Source organism: Budorcas taxicolor, chromosome 22 (genome assembly GCF_023091745.1).
Source record: "Budorcas taxicolor isolate Tak-1 chromosome 22, Takin1.1, whole genome shotgun sequence".
NCBI classification, from domain to species: Eukaryota; Metazoa; Chordata; class Mammalia; order Artiodactyla; family Bovidae; genus Budorcas; species Budorcas taxicolor.
In genome coordinates, this window is record NC_068931.1 from 4,367,123 (window position 1) to 4,393,326 (window position 26,204).

The 26,204-nt window shown below is 53.4% G+C and overlaps 1 protein-coding gene across 2 annotated transcripts; it reads right to left on the minus strand.

Moving 5' to 3' along the window:
• Positions 1 to 10,730: 10,730 nt before the first annotated feature.
• On the minus strand, positions 10,731 to 26,080 carry CNDP2 (carnosine dipeptidase 2). 2 transcript variants are annotated; one of them, XM_052660439.1, is made up of 12 exons: positions 26,032 to 26,080; positions 22,801 to 22,891; positions 21,577 to 21,720; positions 19,288 to 19,450; positions 18,439 to 18,527; positions 16,848 to 17,048; positions 16,556 to 16,640; positions 15,729 to 15,889; positions 14,896 to 15,060; positions 11,949 to 12,090; positions 11,627 to 11,774; positions 10,731 to 11,268 (listed from the first exon to the last, which is right to left on the minus strand). In XM_052660439.1, the coding sequence occupies exons 2-12, from the start codon at positions 22,858 to 22,860 to the stop codon at positions 11,199 to 11,201; spliced, it is 1,428 nt and encodes a 475-aa protein (XP_052516399.1). In that variant the 5' UTR covers positions 22,861 to 22,891; positions 26,032 to 26,080; the 3' UTR covers positions 10,731 to 11,198. The 2 variants fall into 2 exon arrangements, with proteins under 2 accessions (XP_052516399.1, XP_052516398.1); XM_052660438.1 differs by lacking the exon at positions 26,032 to 26,080 and adding an exon at positions 25,717 to 25,844.
• Positions 26,081 to 26,204: the final 124 nt, after the last annotated feature.

Genomic DNA, 26,204 nt, shown 5'->3' on the forward strand with positions numbered 1-26,204 from the left:
CAGCAGGAAAGCAAGGAGAGACTCCGCCTGCGAGTGGGCGACAGCGGGGGACCATTTAAATTAAGGACCAGGTTTAGGACTTTCCCTCTCTCAAATACTTCCATAAAGTTAATGTTCTCCGACACAGCTGCTGTCCGTCTTTTGAACTGAAATAACACAAGGGAGTAGAACAGGAGATGTATTTTTGCTACATCTTTTCACAAACACTTCCTTTGCATTGCTAGAGAATTTTAATAAGACAGAAACCAAGTTAACTTGTCTTTAAGCAACGTTCTGATCTTTCCCTGATACAATCTTCGCTATGGGGTCTGGGGCTTCCTTCAGGAGGCGCTAGTGGTAAAGAACCTGCCTGCCAATGCCGAAGACGTAAGAGACACACAGGGGGTTTGATCCCTGGATCCGGAAGATCCCCTGGAGGAGCGCATGGCAACCCACTCCAGTATTCTTGCCTGGAGAATCCCATGGACAGAGGAGCCTGGCGGGCTGCAGTCCGTGGGGTTGCCAAGAGTCAGACAGTTGTCTGACTCTTCAGTTGTCTGAAGTGACAGCACACACATGGGGTCACTTCCTGTAAAGTTAGATCAGTTTCCTACATCCCAGGTGTCAAGGGCAGTGTTTATAGGAGAGAAAGGTGTGAGTTAATGATATTAATTTGAAAATGAAACAGCAATAAAATTTCTTTGGGTAATCACCAAAGAAAGCTTTGGTAATCTTTCACTTTACTAGAAAGAATATTTTGTAAGGACTGACTAAAATCCTGTGCAGTGTTGTAGGGCTTCGTGCCATCCACTCCTGAGGTCAGAATACTCTAAGAAGAAGCTTTACAAGATTTGAGCTGATAAATAACATGGCAGGACTGGCAAGCATGTAGACACTGCTGGCCACGGTCTCTGCCTGGGAGCCCCTGACCCACGGTTTTGCAGCCGGGTCTCTTCCTTCCTTTGTCTGAGACCCCATTACCTCCTCCCACCCTACCTGTGAGCCCTTTCTGGTCTTCCCTCTACCCCTACAGAAGATTTCAGGCTGGGGGCAGAGCAGAAAAAAAAAAAAAAAAACAGGTCCAGAACTGAGTAGAGCTTCCAGGTTGAAAACTAAGCTAATTGTCTTCCTTCTCTTCATTCTGGATTGGTTCTGTACCATTTTGAAATAGATTTTATTTTTCAGAAACATCTTAGGTTCGGGCTGCTTCTCCCCTTGGCCTCTGATTCCAGGCACCCACAGAGTGAAGGTGAGGACTTGAGTCTAGAAGATAAATAACTGCTGCTGCTGCTAAGTGTTGTGTCTGACTCTGTGTGACCCCATAGACAGTAGCCCACCAGGCTCCCCCATTCCTGGGATTCTCCAGGCAAGAACACTGGAGTGGGTTGCCATTTCCTTCTCCAATACTACAACTCAATAATAAAAGACAAATTAACCTAATTTTTAAAATGGGCAAAATATTTGAATAGATACTTCTCCAAAGAGAATACACAAACGGCCCACTAGCTTGTGAAAAGATACTCGACATCACTGCCACCAGGGATCTCAGATCTAACCACAATGAGGTAACAATTCACACCACTCAGGATGGTTAAAACCAAGTCAGATGACCACAAGGGCTGGTGAGGGTGTAGAGAAACCAGAAAACTCGTGCATGGCTGGTGGGGATGTAAGATGGCACAAGCGCGTTGGGAACCAGTCTGGCTGTTCCTTCAGTGGTTCAACAGAGCCACCGTACGACCCAGCAGTTCCACTCCTAGGCGAGCGCCCAAGATGGATGAAAACACACATCCGCCTGAAAACCTGTACCTGTTCGCTGCAGCATTGTTTGTATTGGTCAAAGGTGGAGAGAAAAACCCAAACGACCAGCGATGAATGACTGTACAGACAAAATGTGGTAGAGACACTCCATGGAATATTACTCAGCCATGAGGACAAATGAGGTTTTGACATGTGCTACAATATGCGTGAACCGGAAGAAACAAAAGGCTACACTTCGTATTTGTCCAATTACATGAAATGTCCAGAATAGGTGAACAGGGAGACAAGAGTAGGCTGGTGGTGGCCTAGGGCTGGGAGGACTGGGGGTGGGGGTGGGATGGGGGGAATGGGCTATGCCTGCTCATGAGCTGGGGGATCTTCTCCGGTGATGAGAATGCTCTGAAGTGGACTGTGACAGTGACTGATCAATGCTGAATTGACGGAAGACCACTGGCCGCACACTGTGAATGGGCAGAATGCGAGGGAAATGAGTCATATTGCAATACAGCTGTCATCAAGATAATACTCATAAATACAAGCACCCACGCCACCACAGAAATGCATTACTGAGTATGAGAAACGTGCACAGACGAAGCCGCGGAGAGGGTCCATGGGTGTCGCCGCGAGCTGAGCTTCTCCGCGGGCGGACGGCGCGCTTGGCCCGGCAGACGGCGCCGCTGAGCCGCGGCCTCGCCTCCTCTGCTCCCAGCTCACCCGACGGGAGCGAGTGTCCCGGCGGCTGGGGGTCCCGCGTCGGGGGCGGGCAGAGCCTGGAGCCGGGACGGCGAGAACGCGCAGGAGGCCAGCTTTTACAGCTGAGCCATCTAAATGAACTGATGAACTGTTATTTTTATTTTTCATCCAATTTCCATTACAAAAAATTATTTGTTGCTCCTCTCTAGTGAAATGTGAAAGGAAAATCTGAGAAGGAAAAGGAAGCCACGGGAGAGGACGGAAAGCCTCGGCGGTGACGCCCAGAGCACTTGCAGAGGGAGGGGCGCCGAGGACTGGCTTGTTCCCCAGACCGGGTCCTGCGCGCAGGGCCTGCTCCGCCGCTCCCTCACCCGGGCGTTTTTTCCTGTCGTCTGCCTTCTCCATTTCCGTTTGCCTCCCCTCTCCATTCGCCATCAGGCCCGCGGAGGCCGGCTCTGGGCGCTCATCCTGCCTTTAGGACCCCGGGTGAATCTCTCCTCCTGAGCCTCGTGTCATAGTCATGCTTGACCTGAACGAGTCACTCACAAAACCCTGGGCCTGAGAGAGGGCACCCCTGGCCTGGCCTTGGCGGGAAGGAGTCCCTGGAGAGGAAAAGTTGCAGGCCGGGGTCCAGGAGCAGAGCCAGACGCCCAGGTCATAGTGTCCTCCGGGCAGGGCCGGCCCTGGGCTGCTCTGGAGGCTCCTGGGAATTCCAGCTGGGTGTTCTGAGATGAGACCTGGAGTTCCCGGTGCCCATGGGCTGCGTCCATTTAAACGTAAGGACTTCTGACTTCTTGAAGTACCCACCACACCTCTGCGGTGACCATCGTTCACCCGTCAACCGAGCTTCACTTCCTCAAAGCCTCGCCCCACCATGGACACAGGCCTGGGGGGTCTCTCTGCTCTAGCCTGCCTCCAGTCAAGAACAGGGGAGAAAGTTAGATGAGCTGTGTGCTTAGCAGACAGTGGCCTTGGAATGCTCCTGGGCTGCCTCAACCAAAGACGCTTCTCTATCTCCTGCCAGAAAACAGCAGGCATTTCACGAGGAGGCTGGGTTGTCCTTAGCTTCTCGTGTTGAGCGGCATGAAGAACAGAAAATGAAAGCATTCTTGCCTCCCACCCCACACAGCCAGGGACCAAGAGTGGTCCCCTGAGTACACATGACGGCCCATCAGACAAGCCCTTTTCTGTCCGTAAGCAATTTTAGTGCCAGGGTCCACCTGGATGCCCAGAATGCTACTTACCAAGGCTTTCAGAGTCCCACGTGATGGCTTACAGCTGTTTCTCTACCTGTGTCAGCTTTGATGAATTTTATGATATAGAAAAAATCAGCCTAGTTGAATCTCATCATGAGAGGATTAAAAAATAAAAATTCCAAACCAAAAAAGCCGGCTTTGCTGGATTCTGTTCATTCCCCTGCAGGCTCTGAACTGAGCCAAGGACTCCTGCAGAGATGAGCCAGTTCAGCAAGCCCGTGAGGGCGGGGCTTTCAGGGGGCAGCCTGGGCATGGCCCTGGGCCAAGGAGCAGTTTCAAGGAGCCGGCCTCCCCAGGAATCCCCAGGAACCATCACTTTCTCCTCCTTCTTGTGGGCTCAGATGGGTGAGCCTCACCTCAGAGGAGAGCTTGTTGTTGGTGTTCAGTCACTCGGTCGTGTCTGGCTCTTTGCGACCCCGTGGACTCCAGCACACCAGGCTTCCCTGTCCTTCACTGTATCCTGCAATTTGCTCAAACCCATGTCCATCGTGTCGGTGATGCCGTCCAACCATCTCATCCTCTGTTGTCTCCTTCTCCTCTTGCCTTCAATCTTTCCCAGCATCAGGGTCTTTTCCAATGAGTCAGTTCTTCACATCAGGTGGCCAGAGCATTGGAGTTTCAGCTTGAGCATCAGTCCTTCCAGTGAATATTCAGGGCAGCTCAGCTGAGCCTCATTCCCAGACCCAGAGGCGATGCCTCATGCTGCACGCAGGCGGCTGGGACACAAGCACTGGGCTCACCTCTTGGTAGGTATCAAGTCAAAAATAACACACCAGTCAAAGAACAGGCGGAGGAAGGGTTTATCCCTTGCAACAAATAAGGAGAACACTTAAGGGATCTTTCTCAAAGGAGTGTCGCCCAGAGCAGAGAGATTTGGGGAGTTTTAAGCTAAGCTTATGTGCATCTTCATGAAGGGGCTGAAACAGCAGAATTCAGCAGAGAACTGGCACCAAGCTAGTTGATAGATGATTGAAGTCATGAAGGTCAGAAAAGGTCAATATTATCATCCCTCAGATTCCAGTTGGTCTGCAGGTGGAGCTAATCTTTACCTTCGTGCTAATCTTTACCACTGAAGCAGACCTGGGAGTCTTTACAGCTGATTTCCTTATCTTTGCTGTTGTTATGTCTCTCGTCTGATAACGATCATTTGTTCCCACAAGATCATGAATTACTGAGAGTATGGTGGCCAAGCTTAGATCCCAAAATGACTCGGGCAAAAATGGCTTCTCTTCTGTCAAAAAGCTGCGCTGGATTCTTTTCCTTCGGGACCCCTACCCTACATGCCCACGTTGCTTCCCCACGGTTTTCTTGGCTCTTTTTCTGAGACTCCTACTATGGCTGGAGTCTCTCATATCTCATCTTCCCTCCAGCTGTCTTCACTCTTCTGGTTTCCATCCTGTCATCCCTTTGCCCCACTTGCCAGGCGAATGCCTCAGTCCACTGTCCAGCTCATTCATTCTCTTTGACGGTGGCCAGTCGGCACTGACATCCTCTGCTGAGTTACTGCCGTGACTGGTTCCATTTTCAGGGTTGCTAACTGGTTATTTTATACAGGTTTCCCTGGCGGCTCAGATAGTAAAAAAAAAAACAAAAAAAAAACCTACCTGCAATACAGGAGATCTGGGTTCCAAACCTGGGTTGGGAAGATTCCCTGGAGGAGTGCATGGGAACCCACTCTTGCCTGGCAACCTCATGGACAGAGGAGCCTGGCGGGCTACAGTCCCAGTCCATGGGGTCACAAAGAGTCGGGCATGACTGAGCTAGTAACCCACTTTCATCATTATTAGGACAGGACTGGTAACTGCAAGGTCAAGGTGATCAGGGGTGCGAGGCTTTGTGTGACTGCCCCAGCACAGCACTGCCCCCAGCACAGCACTGCCGCAGAGGTCCTTGGCCCTAGGTACCCGAGAAACTGCAGAGCTGAAATCTGTTAGTACCGACACTCTGGGCGCGCTCACCGGAGCAGCTCCCGGCCCTGGCCCGGGTCTCTCTCCCTCCCCGTCCCGCAGCCCGTGGGGAGCCCATCTGTGCCTCCCCCACCACTCTCCTCTCCTTTCCCGAGGCCTCCATTCCCTCCACGTGCTCTGAAGCCCATTCTCTGGGGGTCAGTGGGGGACAGCGCCCCCATCTTTATGTGCCGCCGCAAGCTGAGTGCGGTTCTCAGCACTTAGCATGTGCAGAGAGGCCCTGATGTCCAATCAGAGCGCTTCTGAATGGGGTGGGGGGCGGGTTGAAGTTGCTGGAAAGACTCATTGAGAGGCAGAGACTTGGGGGTTATGGGGCCAGCGGAGGGGGGGTGGTCTCTGGGGACAGAAGCCCCTCGAGTCCAGGTGTTTAGAGTTACCTACAGTCTCCAGAGCGGAGCTGGGGCGGGGATGTCCTCAGGCTCCAATTCTCCCCCTCCAGTGTTTCTCCATCTGCCCTGAGACACTCAGAGTAGACGTTTAACAGTGAGTCTGGACTCTGTCACGAGGATGGTGATATTCGGCCCTTCAGGCAGGAGCCCTGTCCTGGGGGCCCCGCCGTGTCTGAGAAGACCGAGGCTGGACTCACACCACCTCCTCTCTCCTGTCACATTCTCCGGAGTCTGGCTCCCAGCACCAGTCAACTCAAGAAAGAATTAGGTTTTATGAAATACATCTGCTCAAACATAGCTTCCAAAATCTTTTGGGTAACACAAACCTTTAACTTACATTCAGTTAAATGATGGTTAATCAGTAAATGTTGAGATCATTTCTCAATAAGATAAAACACTGAGATTTCTAAACGTAAGTTTAAATGATCTACTCTGGGCTTATTGAAGAGACTAAAGCTGTTTGAGTCTGTTAGCAAATATGTTCTGTCACGTTGAAAACAAGTCGCACTAGGAGGGAGCTAGGAGGAGAGGGTTAATAGTCTGTAGCATTCTAGAGTAAGCTGCTTTGAGATAACAAAAGTTGAAAAGGTTGCTAGGTAATGTCACCTGTCCAAGATGGTCATCCAGCTTTCTTTTTCATCCCAGGTGGCATTAGTGGTAAAGAATCCTCCTGCCAATGCAGGAGATGCAAGAGAGGTGGGTTCGATCCCTGGTCAGGAAGGGTCCCTGGAGAAGGGTATGGCAGTCCACTCCAGTATTCTAGTCTGGAGAATTCCATGGACAGAGGAGCCTGGCTGACTACAGTCCATGAGGTTGCAAAGAGTCCAGGCATGACTGAAGCCACTTACCACAGACCACCAGGAGGGAGCATATGCCCCTAGAAATGATGACTTGATATGTTTGTAAATTTGCTCATCTACTACAGAAAGCTGTATGTGACAAACAGTTCACAATTGCTTACCTCCCAACATCCACAAGATATTAATTACTAAGAGTTAAGAATTCTAGTCTTATATGTAAGTGAAACTACTAGAAATAAAAATGATAAAGAAAAAAAACTTGATACAAAGTATGCAAGGAAAGCAAGATGTGATTTTTGGTTAAAAAAAGGTTTAAGGTATAAGTATGCATTTTTGATAAGGGAAAAGGAGAATAATTTTGTCCTTGTTTAGAGATTATTTAATTGTTGCTTCAATTCTTTTTTAAGGAGAATAAAGAACAAAAAATAGGTATTAATTTACAGAACAGAGTGAGAAAGAGAATTATTAATACATTGTGTGGTCAAGCCGGTTAAAATTAATTAAAAGATTTTTTAAAAAACCTTTAATATCAACAGTGTGCTATGCAAAATTAGACTTCAATATTCTGTGTTACGGAGAAGGCAATGGCACCCCACTCCAGTACTCTTGCATGGAAAATTCCATGGATGGAAGAGCCTGATATCAGGGCTGCAGTCCAGAAGTCACTGGGTGACTTCACTTTCACTTTTTAGTTTCATGCATTGCAGAAGGAAATGGCAACCCACTCCAGTGTTCTTGCCTGGAGAATCCCAGGGACGGGGGAGCCTGGTGGGAGGCCGTCTATGGGGCCACACAGAGTTGGACAGACTGAAGCGACTTAGCAGCAGCAGTAGCAGCATTCTGTGTTAAGAGGACAAGATTTTCTTGGATTATCACAAAAGATTTTACTTTACCTGTTGAATAATATGCCTAGAAAACAAAGATTCTGTACTTACCAAAATAATTTCCTATACTTCATGCTGTCTTAATCAGGTCTTTGATTACTTCAGAAAATGGAGTCTTCTCAATATTAAAAGAACTTAGGTCTTTTTATAGCTATGTAACTTTCTGTACCTGCCTTTGAAATCCTTTGTTACTTTGGTTAAAGAGATAACTAAGTATCATTTCACAGTTACATGCGATCACATTGAATAAAGTATCATAAACCTGTTGACATATTTGAGAACTTTCCCAAGTCAGGGTTGTTGTTTTTTTTTTTAATGTGGACCACTTGATTGAATTTGTTACAATATTACTGCTGCTTATGTTCTGGTTTTCTGGCCACTAGGCATGTGGGATCCCCAACCAGGACCTTTACCCCCTTGCACTGGAAGGCAAAGTCTTAACCACTCCACCACCAAGGAATTCCCCAAAGTCAGGTTTTAAAAGAAATCTTTTTGACTTCAAACCAACTTTGGGAATTTTTTTCCCAGAGAGCCCCCAGAAAATATCAAAGATCTGTGCTCTCTTCTTATAAAAATAGCGATATAAAATTAGACTTATTTGATATGTTAAATTACATGAGAAGCATTGTGAAATAAAGGTGATTTTAACCTTCTTTAGGTTATATTTGTATTGATATATGTAACTAATAGATGTGTTCCAAAAACTGCATACAAATTCCAAGGAGCTTCTTAATGTTCTTACTGTCCATATAATCCACCATAACACCAATTTTTATCTTTGAAAGCTGTATGCCTTAGAAATAACCAAATTTCCTTGTCCACTGAGTAATTTTTTTAAAACGAGCTCTCACCATATTTGCAACCATGGCTACTAAGTCTTTTGTCATCCACAGTGAGTTACTGTTTTATCCTGATTCTTCTCTGAAAACTTTTTTTATAATCAGCTGCAGGCCAGCACGCTGCATGAGGACATCACCTGAGTAACTTTGCTCTTCCGTGGGAAGAAACAGGAGCACGGAGAAGTTCACTGCTGAAAGTCCAGTTCTCTCCACCTGCCTGGGCCTGGTGTCCACACCTCGGTCCCAGCCTTCTTCGAGGGGAGCTGATTCCAGGCACTGAATGAAATGCTTGAAAATAATGATGGAAACAAATGTTTAACCATCTATTGGAATGCATGACCGCCCAAGGGCTTCCCAGGTGGCACTGGTGGTAAAGAACCTGCCTACCGATGCAGGAGATATAAGAGGCTCAGGTTCAATCCCTGGTTTGAGAAGATCCCCTGGAGGAGGGCATGGCAACCCACTCCAGTATTCTTGCCTGGAGAATCCCATGGACAGAGGAGCCTGGTGGGCTACAGTCCATAGGGTCACAAAGAGTTGAAGCAATTTAGTATAGTCACTCAAAGAATACTGATAAAGTACTTTCAGATGGTGCGTTGCCCAGGCTGAGACAGAGGGCCTGAGGACACATCTAAGTGCAGGCGGGGATCAGCTGCTTCACCTGGCTCACTGGTGGGATGTATGCACCATAGCCCTCTGGTCCCTGAGACCCTGAGCAGTGAAGGGTCTACTTACCATTCTTCCTAGTTGGGGTGTTTGGGTGGCAGTTCGGTGGACCTCAGCCATTCTTTGGGACCTCAGAGGAAAGTGAGAGAGGACGTCTCACCGAGGCCCCCAGCTGGTCACATCATATATCCCCCTGCCCCAAAAAACGAGTTGGACGGCATCCTCCCCACTCTCCCAGAGGGAGCACAAGGCTGAAATAGTGGGCCTGTACACACTCGGAAATCAGCCTGGCAGTGGAGGAAGAAGCAATGCGTTGCATGTGCAGACCGGGGATGAGGTAGTGGCCGGGAAGTCATCTGACGTTACTGAGGCCATTGCGGCCGGTTCAGGTCATCTGTGACAACCCAGGGCTTTGCTGGGCACACGCAGAGGGCGTCATCTTGGAGACAGAGCAGGGGCACCCTCCCGAGGCCGGCAGACTGGAGGGACGCACCGAGAACACGCCCTGTCACCTCTGGCGGGGCTGGTTCGGCCCCTGGGGTGGGCTGGGGGTGGGGAGTCTGTGCCTGGCCTCCTTCGGTTCCGGGAGCCGCAGGCACCTGCCGAGTGAGTTCCTTGATTTGCAGACACATCATGCGGCCTCTGCCTTCACTATCACCTTGTCCTCTCCCTGGGTGCACCCCTGTCCAAACCACACCCCCGCCCCCTCCCCGCATAAGGACACCAGTCACACTGGCCACCCTTTAACATACGGACTTTGAAGGGACGCGGTTCAACCCTGGGATCTTCAGTTTCTGTTCAACGACTGTCCCTCTCGACTTGCCCACTGAACCGGCCATCTCAGGGAACTCAGGAAAATAAAAATTAAAAAAAAAAAAAAAGCTCGGCACACACGTGTCCACTTTGGGGCCCTCCTCTTAGGATGTGGGCTAACAGGTTCTGCTAAATGGAGCTGAGGCCTGATGGTGTGCATAAACCCGAAAGTAACAGGCGGCTCTGGGCTCCACGGTGAGCCGGAGACGGCGCACGGTCTCATTCTACCGTGGGATGGCGGGAGGGAAAGGCAGGCGGGTTAGGGAGAACGTCCTTACCCCCCACCCCCCAAAATCTCGGAGGCTGATGCTACAATCCTCTCTGAAAAGGGAATGACCCGGCGTGCTCCCTGAGGCCTTGCTCTAACGCTAGATGTTCGGTTCCTCTGTGTTCTCGGGACAGAGCTCACCGGCGGCCAGGGGCGGCAGAGGCAGGCGGGGTGGGTGGGCCCCCGCCCCCGCCCCCGCCCCCGCCCCCGCCCCCGCCGCGTCTCCTCCCCCGCCCCCGCCCCCGCCCCCGCCCCCGCCCCCGCCGCGCCTCCTCCCCTGCGGCCAGTTCCCACAGACACCGGGCTGCGTGGAGTGAGCTGCGCAGGCAGTCATTCCTCTGGAGGCTCCACTTTTATTGTTAATTCTGGCAACACAGACTGAGACCAAATAACCCTCTGGCTCAGGTTTAGGTTTTGAAGGATTTTAATACAGAGATGGAACATCGTAACGGGTAAGATTTTGAGAACAGGACAGGATGTGCCCGAGACAGCTCAGATCAGGACGGCTGCCGTCGAGGCCCCAGGCTCTGGGACAGGACGCTCCGAGCGGGCACGACCATGACTTGGGGACAGAGGCAGGGCCAGGAGACCCTGAATCCCCTCTTCAGCCCTGGTGGACGCCATCCAGCACTTTCTATGGAGGAACATGTGCTACCTTCTGGAGACCATGGCACGCTGACCACCGGGGCGCAGTCAGCTCATCCAGGGTCGCTGACAGGCCCTGGGCCTGACCGCTTATCACGGCCAGTAGAGGCTACTCCATCCTGAGACGGGGCGGGGGCTCTCACATCCGCGCTGGAAGTCTGCAGAATCTGACAGAGGGGTGGAGCGGCGGGCGGTCCCGAGAGAGGCGGGGGAGCGCGTGGGGATGGCGGGGCGGTGCTCAGTCCTTCAGCTGGGAGACTTCGTACAGGTACGCGGCCAGCATCTTGGTCCCCTCGATGTAGTTGCGCCTGGCCGAGAGGAACGGGGGTCAGTGACACGCCCGAGCTCTGGGCCCACGCATTCCTTCCGGGAGCAGATGCCCGGCGCCCTGGCTTGCTGGCCCCAAATGCTCTGGTCCCGGTTGGTTCTCAAGCCCAGCCCAGCACCCCATCGGGACCAGCCCTGATCCTGGCCTCCTGGATGTGCGGGCTCCCACCAGGACTCAGTGCAGCGCCTCTCTTCGGCCACAGGCGCCCATGTCTGGGCCGAGGTCTCCACCTTGCGTCCTAACACCCAGGGCTCTGGCCTCGCCCCCAGCCCTCGGGCAGGGTCTGTCTCTGCTCTCAGCAGCCCGCGCCCTGCAGTCAGCCCCTCTTCCGTGCTCACCGGTTGAGCTTCTCGTTCTGGGAGTGCGCTCCATCGTCCGCCGAGCCCACGGGCAGCAGCATGACGTTCTTGCCCGTGGCCTCTTGGAACGTCAGTGTCACCGGGATGCTGCCGCCTTCCCTGGTTAAGTCCGGCTCGATGCCAAACACTGAGGAGGGCGGAACAAAAGAAACCGAGCTTTAGGGGCCCACCACATATCCACCGCCCAGCAACCCTGAGCCCAGGCCCTCTGCAAGCGGCTCTGCTTCCAGGGTGGGAGGCAGCATGGCCCAGCCCGCACAGGGAACCTCAGCACCCGCCCGCCCCCAGGGGCGCGTCCCACCTGTCTTCAGGGCCCTCCTCCCAGCCAGGTAGTGAGGGTGGTTGAAGTCGGACACCCAGGGCTTCCCGCCGTGGCCCATGTACACCTTGAACTTGTTGGGACTGTGAAGCTCAGCAAACTTCTTGGTCAAGTAGCTTGTAACCTGAACCACAGACAGGAGGGACAACGTCTCACAAACCTGGACTCTGGTCCAGGGCTGGGGGTTCATTCCAGAGACAAATCTCCAGGGGGCAGATCTCCACGGGGTCTATGAGGGTCTACACGGGGTCTGTGAGGGTCTACACTGGGTCTATGAGGGTCTACACAGGGTCTATGAGGGGTCTCCATGGAGTCTATGAGGGTCTACACTGGGTCTATGAGGGTCTACACAGGGTCTATGAGGGGTCTACACTGGGTCTATGAGGGTCTACACTGGGTCTATGAGGGTCTACACTGGGTCTATGAGGGTCTACACTGGGTCTATGAGGGTCTACACAGGGTCTATGAGGGTCTACACTGGGTCTATGAGGGGTCTCCATGGAGTCTATGAGGGTCTACACTGGGTCTATGAGGGTCTACACAGGGTCTATGAGGGTCTACACTGGGTCTATGAGGGTCTACACAGGGTCTATGAGGGGTCTCCATGGAGTCTATGAGGGTCTACACTGGGTCTATGAGGGTCTACACTGGGTCTATGAGGGTCTACACAGGGTCTATGAGGGTCTACACTGGGTCTATGAGGGTCTACACAGGGTCTATGAGGGGTCTCCATGGAGTCTATGAGGGTCTACACTGGGTCTATGAGGGTCTACACTGGGTCTATGAGGGTCTACACAGGGTCTATGAGGGTCTACACAGGGTCTATGAGGGTCTACACAGGGTCTATGAGGGTCTACACTGGGTCTATGAGGGTCTACACAGGGTCTATGAGGGTCTACACAGGGTCTATGAGGGTCTACACTGGGTCTATGAGGGTCTACACAGGGTCTATGAGGGTCTACACAGGGTCTATGAGGGTCTACACTGGGTCTATGAGGGTCTACACAGGGTCTATGAGGGTCTACACAGGGTCTATGAGGGTCTACACAGGGTCTATGAGGGTCTACACTGGGTCTATGAGGGTCTACACAGGGTCTATGAGGGTCTACACTGGGTCTATGAGGGTCTACACAGGGTCTATGAGGGTCTACACTGGGTCTATGAGGGTCTACACAGGGTCTATGAGGGTCTACACAGGGTCTATGAGGGTCTACACTGGGTCTCTGAGGGTCTACACAGGGTCTATGAGGGTCTACACTGGGTCTCTGAGGGTCTACACTGGGTCTCTGAGGGTCTACACTGGGTCTATGAGGGTCTACACTGGGTCTATGAGGGTCTACACAGGGTCTATGAGGGTCTACACTGGGTCTATGAGGGGTCTCCATGGAGTCTATGAGGGTCTACACTGGGTCTATGAGGGTCTACACAGGGTCTATGAGGGTCTACACTGGGTCTATGAGGGTCTACACAGGGTCTATGAGGGGTCTCCATGGAGTCTATGAGGGTCTACACTGGGTCTATGAGGGTCTACACTGGGTCTATGAGGGTCTACACAGGGTCTATGAGGGTCTACACAGGGTCTATGAGGGTCTACACAGGGTCTATGAGGGTCTACACTGGGTCTATGAGGGTCTACACAGGGTCTATGAGGGTCTACACTGGGCCTATGAGGGTCTACACTGGGTCTATGAGGGTCTACACAGGGTCTATGAGGGTCTACACTGGGTCTCTGAGGGTCTACACTGGGTCTCTGAGGGTCTACACTGGGTCTATGAGGGTCTACACAGGGTCTATGAGGGTCTACACTGGGTCTCTGAGGGTCTACACTGGGTCTCTGAGGGTCTACACTGGGTCTATGAGGGTCTACACTGGGTCTATGAGGGTCTACACAGGGTCTATGAGGGTCTACACTGGGTCTATGAGGGGTCTCCATGGAGTCTATGAGGGTCTACACTGGGTCTATGAGGGTCTACACAGGGTCTATGAGGGTCTACACTGGGTCTATGAGGGTCTACACAGGGTCTATGAGGGGTCTCCATGGAGTCTATGAGGGTCTACACTGGGTCTATGAGGGTCTACACTGAGTCTATGAGGGTCTACACTGGGTCTATGAGGGTCTACACTGGGTCTATGAGGGTCTACACAGGGTCTATGAGGGGTCTCCATGGAGTCTATGAGGGTCTACAGAGGGTCTATGAGGGTCTACACAGGGTCTATGAGGGTCTACACTGGGTCTATGAGGGTCTACACAGGGTCTATGAGGGTCTACACTGGGTCTATGAGGGTCTACACAGGGTCTATGAGGGTCTACACTGGGTCTATGAGGGTCTACACAGGGTCTATGAGGGTCTACACTGGGTCTATGAGGGTCTACACAGGGTCTATGAGGGTCTACACTGGGTCTATGAGGGTCTACACTGGGTCTCTGAGGGTCTACACTGGGTCTGTGAGGGGTCTACCCGAGGTCTGTGAGGGTCTACACGGGGTCCATGAGGGGTCTCCATGGGGTCTATGAGGGTCTACACAGGGTCTATGAGGGTCTACACTGGGTCTACAGTGAGTCTACAGGTGAACACTGGGTCTCATCTCCTCCCCAAGCCCTCTCCCCTCTGGACCCCCAGCCCCCTCTGTTGCTCACCACAGACCAGACCCTGGACTCTCACCACAACACATTCAGCCCAAAGTCAGCCTTTGCTTCAAAGCCTTAGAATGAGGTCACAGGTCAGATTTTAGCACACCTCAGCAGGGACAAAGGTTGTGCACAGGGGATGCTGTTTTATTTGGCCTTTATCTCTGATTAGGATCTGACCTGCTTATTCTAGTGATGTCTGAGCTGGGGAGCACCCTTCCCTGTCGGGGGGCCCCTGGGGCCCTCAGTGACCATCTCCTCGGGCACAGCAGCACTCCTCGCACCCCCGCATCCACATGCCTGCTTGCTGACCACTTCCGGAGTCATGTTCGGGACGAGTCGGATGGAGAACTTGCCGACCACCTTGCGTGGAATCACGGTCTTGGCCCCTGACCCGGAGAAGGCACCTTCGATGCCGTGGAGAGACAGGGATGGGTAGCGCCATCTGTGCATCAGGATGTCCTTCTGCAGAGAGACGGTCAGGGGTAAGCACTGGCTGGCAAGGCATCCCCACTGGCTGGTCAGGGGTCCCCACTGTGGGTCAGGGGTCCCCACTGTGGCTTGGGGGTCAGCACCAGCCTGTCAGGGGACAGCACTGCCAACAGCAGTCAGCACGGTGGGTCAGGAGTCAGCACCAGCTGCTCGCAGGGGAGATCAGGCGGCTGGGGGACCGCACGCCCAGAGGGAGGTGGCACCGACCTAGCAGGGCCGCTGGGTGAGCTGGCCCACAAGGCGCCTGGCGAGCTCCTCTTGCTTCCGCAGGGCCTGTGGCTGCAGGTACTTAGAGCTGGAATTTATATCCAGACCTGATTCTCCCAACAGATAAGTAAATGTTCTGTGCAATCAGCCTTCACCTTGGCACCCAGCTCTCCAAGGAACAGTGAGACACCCCTGGGCAGATGGGCTGTTTCCCAGCATATGCAAGCCAGGAGAAGCTCCCCCACTGCAGGTGCCCTGGTCCCCGGGGTGGCACAGCGGTCTGACACCTCACAGAGCTCCCTGCCTGGCACATGTTGCCCGCTGATGTTGGCAGCATCTGGCGCTCATGTGTCCGGGGTATGCCCGGGTCTGTCCAGCCTGCAGCCGCCTCCCCCAGGGCCACACGCACTGCGAGCCTGGCAGGTGGGGGGCACCTTGCAGCCGTGCAGGAGGGTCCTGGCGCCCACGTCCCTGGCATACTCCTCCAGGTCAAAGTCGATCTTGTCGTAGAGCTCCAGCTCCTCCTCAGTCACAGGGGCCACGGCCTCACTGATGCCTGGGATGAGGATCTTCCCCTTCTTGTCCATCAGGCAGCCTGGGCGGTGCGCAAGCAGGGGTGAGTGGGAGCCGGCAGCAGCCCCCAGGCCCGGCTGAGCACCTGGGCCGCCTGTCATCTGTTACTGTGACAACCCAGGAGGGCGTGGGGCCGCCTCCTGTTTAATCACCACCGGGAGGGCAGGGGAACCACCCACGGTCACAGGGCAGGAGACACAGAGCAAACTGGCTCCTGTGGCCCACCCACCGTCAGGCCTGTGTTTCCTTTCTAATGCATGTTCCCTAAGAAGCCACCTACTCCCAGGCCTAGGAGGGAAAACCCAGTGATACAGAGCTGACTCCAGGCCCAGGAAAATTGACTTCACGTACAGCACACACTGCCCACCCGGGAGGAAAACGGGACTCAGCACACGGTGGGTGGGTCGGGTGCCAGGTGGGGCTGTGAGAGAGACCCACAGGAGACCCGCTGTGGCCAGTGACAGCCAACTGGACCGGAGCAACCCCCTGCAGGAAGGTGAAACACCACCGCAGCCAGGGCAAAGATGGCTGTGATTCTAGGGACCCGAGGCGGGGTCTGGTGACCGGGGGAAGCGGGTGGGGAGGGAAAGGGGGGCAGACATGAACCACTTGGGCCTGTTAGAGGGAGCAGCCAGAGAGGGAGGGAGAGAAGACCCCCGAGTCGCTGCAGGGGCCCACCCGAGCTCACCCATCAGAATGATGAGGTCAGTCATGGCCTCGTGCACCGAGCCGCCGTACACGCCCGAGTGCAGGTCCTTGTCGCTGCATTCCACCTGCGGACACACAGCCACTCTGTGGGCTGCTCTCGGGACCTCGCCCTCACCCCGCTGTGGGAGAGCTGGCAGAGGACGCTCACAGGGCACGCTCCGAAATCGAAGTTTGCTGCCCCAGAGGCCTGGCCAGGCACTCCCTAAATCACAAGGCTGCAGCAACCAGAGCCCCTCCCGGAGCCCCTCCCGGGGGAGGCGCGGCCCGCGCACCTCGATGAAGAAGTAGCAGATGCCCCGAAGCCCGTAGGTGATGCAGGGCTTGTTCTTGCCCAGCCAGTAGTTGTCGGAGATGCACACGTAGTCCACGTCCTTGAAGAACGCGTCCTTCTGGGCGAAGATCAGCGCATCCAGGCCCTCGGAGCCCGACTCCTCCATGCCCTCCAGGCAGAAGCGGACGTTGACGGGGACTTCCTGGGAGGGGGCGGTGAAGGAGGCAATCAGCGCGCACGGACTTTATTTCTTAGAACAGTGGACAGGAAGCCACCAGTGTTGTGAGATCGTCCATTTCAAATACCCGACTGACTTTCCCCGCGATGACCGCGGGGTGGGCAGTGGGGGCTGGCAGAGACGCTCCGCCCCAGCGCTGGGCTGCCGGGACATGGCCTGGCCCCGGCCAGTCACCTGGAAGGACTGCTCCCAGGGGCCCCCAGCCCGATCGCGCGGCCCACTTGCAGGGTTTCTGTGGTTACCCAGCACAGATCAGGTGTCTCTGGCAAAGCGGAGCTGCTTGAAGACAGAGGCCGGGACACAAACCCGGCAGGAGCCTCCGTTCGCACCGTGATGGCCACGCCGTGCACCCCTGGAAGGAGTGAGCGGGTGCCTTCCTCCCGCAGGGCCGGGCCCTCCACCCACCGCGGGCCCTCCTTCTCCAGAGCCGACAGTGACTTTGAGAGGCAGCGCTGGGGTCCCAGTTCAGAGCCGCCCCCGGAAGCGCCGCTCACCGCACGCCCCGCCCCTCCACCTCTCCAGGGGAACAGAGATGCGCTGGGGGCTGGGTCTTGGAACAGACGCCGCTCCTCTCCGCCACCACAGACCCCAGGGCCCCTGAGCACAGCACACTTGGACCCTTTTCAGATCTACCCCTCCACGTCCTGACAAAAACGCTTGTCTTATCTCATCGCAAGATAAGAGCAAGATGCAGAAACTGTCTATATGTTATGATCACAACTGCTGCTGCTGCTGCTAAGTCGCTTCAGTCGTGTCCGACTCTGTGCGACCCCATAGACGGCAGCCCAGCAGGCTTCCTGGTCCCGGGGATTCTCCAGGCAAGAACACTGGAGTGGGTTGCCATTTCCTTCTCCAATGCATGAAAGTGAAAAGCGCAAGTAAAGTTGCCCAATCGTGTCCAACTCTTAGAGACCCCATGGACTGCAGCCCACCAGGCTCCCCCGTCCCTGGGATTCTCCAGGCGAGAGGACTGGATTAAGAGAATAACAGGAAGTAAGGGGTCTGCCCGCTATCACAGCCTCGGTCCCATCACAGCCTGGGTCCCCTGCTGGTGAGCACCCCTTCCCAGGCACAGTCCGTGCCCGGAGCTCTCGCCTCCCCTGCTGGCTGGGTCCCTGCTGAGTCACCAATGGGGTGACCTTAGAACAACCATAAACCACTGCATCTTCAGTGTTTCCTAAAACTAGAAAATAGTCTATGAAGCGGAACGTGGCCCCACTGCACTGATCCCGCTCCGGGACAGGGGGCGGGGAGTGTGATCTTTGATCTTTATGCTGTTCTGGGAACAAAAGGCCCCACTGGGCACCACCAGATGGAACAGGTGAATGGGGGTGGCAGGGCGCAGGCGGCATACCTGCTTGGTTTTCTGGAAGGCTTCCAGGGCGTTGATCCAGCCGGCCACCGGCCCCTTGTCATCGGTGGCTCCCCTCCCGTACAGTTTGCCTGGAATAGCAATCAGCATGTTCACTGGGTGCTGGTCACAGGCGGGGCTGGGCGGGGGAAGGCAGATGAGCAGGGTGAGATGAGAGTGACCTCTGGGTGCCCAGGGCAGGGTGCGGAGCAGGGTACCACTGGGAGTGGCTGGGAGGGGATGAGAGGAGGGGTGCTCAGAGTGCGGGCGGGTCCAGGCCCTCAATTGGGGACAAGATGGCAAGTGCACCGCAGGGACCACGTGAGCTGTGATGACCTGACTGCCCCTGCGCCGCTGGAGAGGCTTCAATAGGAACGCAACATGTCCCAAGGAAAGGTTTCAATTAAAGACAGCCTGGAGTCAGCCCAAGGGGACAAGGTACACACGAGGGGGCTGCTCCACAGGGCAAAAGGCCACGTCCCATGCGGAAAAGTCAATGTTCAGAGATGAAGGTGGGGCAGGGTCGGGGGTCGGGGAAATGCTGACTCTTCCCCTAGAGTCGGGCTGGATTCAGGTCCCAGGTTGGGGCCATGCTGGCTCAGGCCAGGCTTCCTGGGAAAGCGGCGGCAGGCGCAGGAAGCCCAGTGTGCCCAAGGCCACGGAGACCAGGCTCTGTTGGGAAAGGAAGACTTCCTGGGGTTTCAAGGATGGAGCACAGATGTGAAGCTTCCAGAACCCGATTTCTAGGTTCTGTGAAAACAGCTGGTTCTGGAAAGATGGCAACTGAGAGGCTGGGCTGCACTTCCCAAAGCCAGTGTGGTACAGGTCCCCCTCCTCCAGGGAGCAGCCTACCGTCTCGCTCCACCAGGGTGAAGGGCTCGCTGTCCCAGCCGTCCTCCAGGGCTGCCGGCTGCACGTCCAGGTGGCCATAGATGCACACCGTCTTCTTCTGCGGGTCAGAGCCCAGCTTGCCAAGTAAAATGGGCGGAAGTGGGATCTCGGAGCCATCAGGGAGCTGGGGGAGGAGGGGAGGCCATGGAGGATGGTCCTCGGTCGAGTGTGGTGCTAACCCCAGTCTCCCATACACAGACAAGGCAACGCCTGAGAACCCACTGCACAGTGCAGGGAACTCAGGGCTCTGCGGTGACCGGAAGGGATATATGTGTACGTACAGCTGATTCACTTTGCTGTACAGGAGAAACCAACACAACATTGGAAAGCAACTTCACACCAATTAAAAAAAAAAAAAGAGAGTGGTGTTTACAGCAGGTGCTATCAGCATGCCCCGGGCAAGTGTATCTGTTCTCATCAATCACCCTCTATTGCAGAGCTCAGTATCAGATGGTTCCACTGAGTCAATAATTAACAAGAATATATGTTCCCATAATCCAGAGCACAGAGACAATCATGTTTATAACTGCAGGCAGCTTGCTCAATTTTTAAAAGATGATCTTTAAAAATGCTCAGTTGTGTCCGACTCTTTGCAACCCCACGGACCATAGCCCGCCAGGCTTCTCTGTCCATGGGATTCTCCAGGCAAGGACACTGGAGTAGGCTGCCATTTTCTTCTCCAGGAAAAATACATTGCTAAGGTGTGAGCGCTCAGTCGGAATAGTTTCACCTATTTTAAAGTAACAACTCTTAAAAATTATTTGCCACCTAGATTTTTTTTTTAGCGTATTAGGAAAAAGGGAGAGGAAGCAAGACAAGTATGCTCCTAACAGAAAACAACTCCAGGAATACTGGTCTGTCCTCTCACAGTGAGGAGTCGGGAAAGTGCCAGGAATTTGCAACATAAATCCTAAGTAACCTTAAATTAACTATTCGGTCTGTGGTGAGCAGAAGTCTCACATGCAAACTGGACTGGAATCGGAAGGCCCAGACTGTAACCTCCTTTGCCATGGACCTACTATGGGAGGCTCTCTTCCCAGGGAGACAGAGCCTGTCCGAGCCTCCGGGTCCTTCCATTTATGAGAAGAGCAGACCAGGCTGAACGCCCACTCCTAAAATCCCAGGACTGTGATTTCAACCGACACGTAAATCATCAGACAAGAGAACCAAGATAAACCAAACCCAGTCAGCCCTGCAACATAAAGGAGTATTAGAAAGGCTGATAATGCATGGCGCGAAACATGTAATTAACACGGGGCTGACATCATCTGAAACGAAACCAGCAGAATAAGGTACTGCACAGCGAGATTACTCATTCGAGTTGGAATCTGTTAGATTCCTGCATTAGAATGCAGCTGAGCCCTGTGCCCCACACATAAAGTCTCTCTTTCTCAGGAACCGAGTCATGAAGAAAGCACTGTTTTATCAGTCATGACACTGGGGACACAGTGGGTGTGAGTGAGTGGGCGTCTTCATTAGCTTTGCATCTAATGGGTAGAGTGTACCTTGGTCTGAAGGCCGCCTGGCTTCGGGGGAGGAACCTCAACTCATGTAGGAAGGGCCATTCTGTTTGCTTCCTCTTGGCTAACCCTCAACAGTTCCCCTCCCTGGAGGAACATGATGGGTACTGTGAATCTTGGTGCACTCAGACTCAAGAAGCCACCCAGTTTACCATCCAAATCAGGCCACCTGTGCTTGTTTGAAAGACCAGCGAGTTGGGCTTCCCTGATGGCTCAGTGGTAAAAGAACCTGCCTGCTAATGCGGGAGACACGAGTTTAATCCCTGGTCCTGCAAGATCCCACATGCCATGGAACAACCAAGCCTGTGTGCCACAACTACCGAGCCTGTGCCCAGAGTCTGGGAACTGAAACCACTGAAGCCTGTGTGCCCTAAAGCCCGTGCTCTGCAGCCAGAGAAGCTATCGCAGTAAGAAGCCTGTGCAACAACGAGAGAAGAGCCTGCACAGCAACCAAGGCCCAGCGCAATGGAAAATAAACAAACACGTACGTTATTAAGACACAATAAAGACTAGTGATTTATCTGCAGCAAAGCCTTCAGAACTTGTGAGGACCTGCCAACCCCTCAATAAAGCTCCCGTCCAGCCCCAGGGCCCACCTTCTAGGTCCTGATGCCCACAAGCTCCACGGAGCTGCCCAGGAAAGCCCCCGGCCTGCCTCGCCGCCCACCTTCTGGGTCCCGATGCCCAGCAGCTCCACGGAACCTCCCAGGAAAGCCCCCATCCTGCCCACCTTCTGGGTCCCGATGTCCACCAGCTCCACAGAGCCGCCCAGCTGTTTGATGTCGGCGGCCGCCACCTCCATCATCCTGCGGATCTCGTCTCTCTTCTCAGGCCATGCTGACACGCTCTGGATGGCCACCCATTCCGCGAGCTTCTGTGGGTGGGGAACAAGCAAAAGGGATTTGGAAAAGTTGCTCCAGGAGGGATGAAGGCGCTCACGGGTGGGCCATTTTCAGGCCCACAGAGCTGTCCGCTCCATCTGGATCCTGCTGCCCAGACATGGGGGAAGAGATCTGTGATGTCTGCTTTCTGTTTCAGATATAAGGACGGTTTGCACTGACCCCATACCAAGAACCATACAAAATGACAGGAGACCCATTAACCACCAAGCATGATGTGGTTGCAAGATGTGTAAGTTTTTTTTATGAAATGTGTTTCATAAACACGTTTATATCTGAATCTGACAAAATTGAAACTGAAAGATACAGAAAATACCCAATATCTTCACAGTCCAAGTTGCCTTATTTATTATCCTGAGAATGGCCATGTTCTCTGAAACAGAATTTTTCAAATGAGAACTGGAAAGATTTCACCTGAAATATGTCTACCAAAGGTGATTTTAAAGCATGGCTCTTTACGTTAACATCAAGAAACAGATTAACATACAAGATTACTGAATCATTTGAAACATGCAATGGAAGATAGTTCTTTATATCTACCACAAGAACAGACAAAAATCCTGAATTAGCTTTGCTGTTTCTAGAAACATGTATTAAGAGTTTCTATCAAAAGCCGAAAGAGTAACTTACATACTGTAATGAGAAAGCAGAGGAAAAGACCTCTCGACAATACACAATTTACCTTTTTTTTGCTTGGGGAGACAAGACTTAACATCTATTCAAACACACAACAGAGTACTGGTAACTATATTCATCACGCAGTGCCCTGGATACCCAGAACTTATTCATCTCGTAACAGGTCGGTACCCTTAGGCCAAACCCCCATCTCCCCACCCCTCGGTCCCTGGCAACCAGGGTTCGACTCTCCGCTTCTCTGAGTTCACCTTTTTCAGATTCCACATATAAGTAAGATCACACTAGCATCTGTCTTTCTCTGCCTAGACAGCATTTTTAATACTTGATTAGAACAGTATCAATCATATTAGCTCCTTTGAAGTTTCTCTGGGTCCTACGGGATTAAACTGAACGTGAATAGTCACTAAACGTTCTCTTACCTTAACATACCGATCCTGATTTTCGTCCACGTACTTAAACAGGGCGGTGAGGGCCGACATCTTTCAACCAGACCACAGACCCTGGAGACTCCTGGAAAGAAGAAGAACCTGTTAGTGCTGCCTCGAGACAGGGCCCGACTGATCCCCAGGCCCGGAAGGCACTTGTTCAGGATCATAAATTGCACCCCGCCCCTGACAGCACAGGACACGGCCGTCACGAGGGCTCCAGGAAGTGTCCTCAGAGAATGGCTTGGGAAAGCAGTCAGAGGCTCAGGCTGATCGCCATTCTTTCTTTCTTTCCTTTTTTTTTTTTTTCCAGAAAGAAACGTACCCAGGAATTGTGTGACAGAGTGGCAGGTAACTGAAGCAAGGGCCTGAGTTGAAGACAATCTGATATAATTAAAAGCAGGTACTTTCCAGGAGTACTGATGTACCACTGTTCTTAACACTTTTTAAAAAAATTTAATTTTACTCTCAAAGCACACAGAGAACTTCCCACTTACTATTACCACAGAGGAAATAATTACTCCAAGGCTCTCAGCAAAAATGTCATGTGTCCCTACACCGCAAACCAACAGCACAGCACCCAAGATCCAAGGAGAGGAACGTGGGTTTAGGTTAAGGAAACTGACAACACAGGTCCAGAAATGGCCAGGACAGCACGTGAAAGTCCACTGGGATGAGGACACACAAACCTGTTCCCTGGTGAGGGAACACAAGCGTCCACTCGCCAGGTGCATTTTCCAATGTCCAGCTTCTCCTGCTGGAGACCAAACTCATCCTGCTCCACCTTACCGACACAGGGGAGAAGGTGCCATTTGAGTCGGCATCTTTAAAAACTGGAACTCACATGAGATAAAGAAAATCCCGGAACTGGGACTTTCAGAAGGGGTTCCCCCCGCTTCTTCCAAGTGACAACTCAGCTTCCATCACGTGGCAAGATTCAAGCCTCAGCAGCGACTGAGACGAGCTCAGAGACCGGGAGCAAACTCAGCACCACAGCGAAGGGAAGTATTTTAGACCTGCAGCTCAGAGTCACAAGACCCTACTAACTGATCTCTGGAGCAAGACACCAGTCAAGTACCCGTGTATGGACACACTGCAGTTCAAGAGTATCTTTTTCTCAGTTTAGGACTTTGAAGTCACATCTAAACAGAAAGAAGTGAAAGTATTAGCTGCTCAGTCCTGTCCGACTCTTTGCGACTCCATGGACTGTAGCCCACCAGGCTCCTCTGTCAATGGGATTCTCCAGGCAAGAATACTGGAGTAGGTGGCCCTTCTCTAGGGGATCTTCCTGGCCCAGAAATTGAACCCTGGTCTACTGCACTGTAGGCAGATTCTTTACCGTCAGGGCCACGAGGAGCTCTAAACAGACGAGGGACTTAATTCAGAGTCATGAAGCCTGGCAGCAGACTGTGGATGTGCAGTGAGAGTTCAGTAAGGAAAATCCTCTTCCAACATCAGTGACAGAGCACACACACCTCCCAGCCAACTCAGGTTGTTTCAGCTGAGGGTCTTATCTTAATGCTGCTGCTGCTAAGTTGCTTCAGTTGTGTCCGACTCTGTGTGACCCCATAGACGGCAGTTTACCAGGCTCCAGGGTCCCTGGGATTCTCCAGGCAAGAATACTGGAGTTGGTTACCATTTCCTTCTCCAATACGTGAAAGTGAAAAGTGAAAGTGAAGTCACTCAGTTGTGTCCGACTCCTAGCGACCCCATGGACTGCAGCCTAGCAGCCTCCTCCATCCATGGGATTTTCCAGGCAAGAGTACTGGAGTGGGGTGCCATTGCCTTCTCCTTTATCTCAATGACAGGGTCGTAAATGCAGAGGCATTGCACATAAGTCAAAGTTTTCAATCACAAAAGAAATTCTATTTAGCAGGAAAATACGCTAAGTCAGGTACTTTTCATTTGAGTTTCTGGTCATTAAATAGCACAGATCTCACGCTCATTGTGATAAATCCTTATTAATACCATGTTCTTTGTGGCCCGATTAAGCAATGGCCTTCCAGCTAAAGTCAAAGATGGAACTATCAAAGCTGCATTTTTTTTTTTAACCAAAGAAGAGTAAACAGAGACCAGATTGTTCGGCAGGGCCTGCCACCTCACCAGGGCCGGTGAAAAGCTACTGCTGTTCTGAACTGCTCACGCAGAGAGGTGGGGCCGGGTCCATTTCTCCCTCCGACTCACAGTTCGGGTTTTTCCTGTTTCACTACTGCCAGCACCAAATCCATTAAATGGGACCACTTTTATATGCCCCTGAGAACCCCACTAACGAGGGTAAAAGTGCTGAGCTGGAGGGAATAAAAGTAAGTATTACCAAATCCAAGAGTGCTAGGCACACTGCACTCCTGAAATCTAAGGTTCTAGGGAGTAACAGCCTCGGCAGTGAATTAGTGTGAGAGGAAGGAGTGACAGGGTAGCACCCGGGACCATCCAGTGACGCCTACAAAAGGTTCCTCCAGTTATGAGCGCCCCATCCTGTCCCGCATTAACTCAAGACACAGGAAGGGACTACACACACACCATAATCGTGGCTGCAAGTCTGCGTAAAAACCACTATAAAACAGGGGCGGAACCCTCTAGTTTGTCCAATCGCAAACATACAGGTCTACAAAATGACTCTCGGCCACTCCTCCCTGCCAATACCAGGGACGACAAAGGCATGAAGAAACCTCCACCAGATCGCTGAGTCAGCACCAGGATCCCGTGCGTGCGGCGGGGGCGGGTCGAAGGCCCTGCCCGCGAGGCCCAGGGTCTCTAGGACTCAGTGCAGGCCGACCGGGGACCAAGCATCACCGCACCTGACGGGTGGGAAGGCGGACGCTGCCTCAGAGCAACCTCCCAGCCTCAAGTGCGGGCAGGGGGCTAGAGACCCCCGACCCCGGGCCTCTGCCCCGCGGGCGCAGCACCAACCTTCGGCCTCCGCCAAGGGCTCCGCGGGAAGAGCCAGGCTTTCTTTCTCTGCGGGCCTCGCCGCGGGAGGGTCGACAGACCGGCGCGCCCCCTGCAACCCCAGAGCCCCAACCTCCGAGCGGAACGGGCTGCATTTTGACCCAACACCCTCTCCTGCCATCTGGGACGGCCACGGGGCGGGCCGGCATCAGCGGCTCCCCAACCGCGCCCGGCCTCTCTTGCTCCTCCGGAGGCGGTCCACGGCCCCACATTCCTGGCCTCGCCTCCCGCTCCCGCCGTCCTCAGGGGGCTCTCCACCCGGGGAAGGCCGCTCACCCGCCAGCAGCTGCAGCGCCGGTTCCGCACCACGTGTCCCGGCCACGCCCCCGGGACGGGCCAGCCCCGCCCCGCCCCGCCCCGCCCCGCCCACCAATCACGGATCCTTCCGGAAGAGCCGGCGTCGCCCCGCCCCCGCCTCCGAGCCGTCCACCAATCTTGGGCCTTTCTGC

Excerpts from the sequence above, each read along its gene's own strand:
- CNDP2 (XM_052660439.1), bottom strand. The coding sequence starts at position 22,860 with ATGTCGGCCCTCACCGCCCTGTTTAAGTACGTGGACGAAAATCAGGAT. Across the intron at positions 21,721-22,800 it reads ATCAGGATCGGTATGTTAAG|AAGCTCGCGGAATGGGTGGC; the intron begins GTAAGAGAACGT and ends CCCCACCCACAG. Across the intron at positions 15,061-15,728 it reads CCCTCCTGCACGGCTGCAAG|AAGGACATCCTGATGCACAG; the intron begins GTGCCCCCCACC and ends GTCTCTCTGCAG.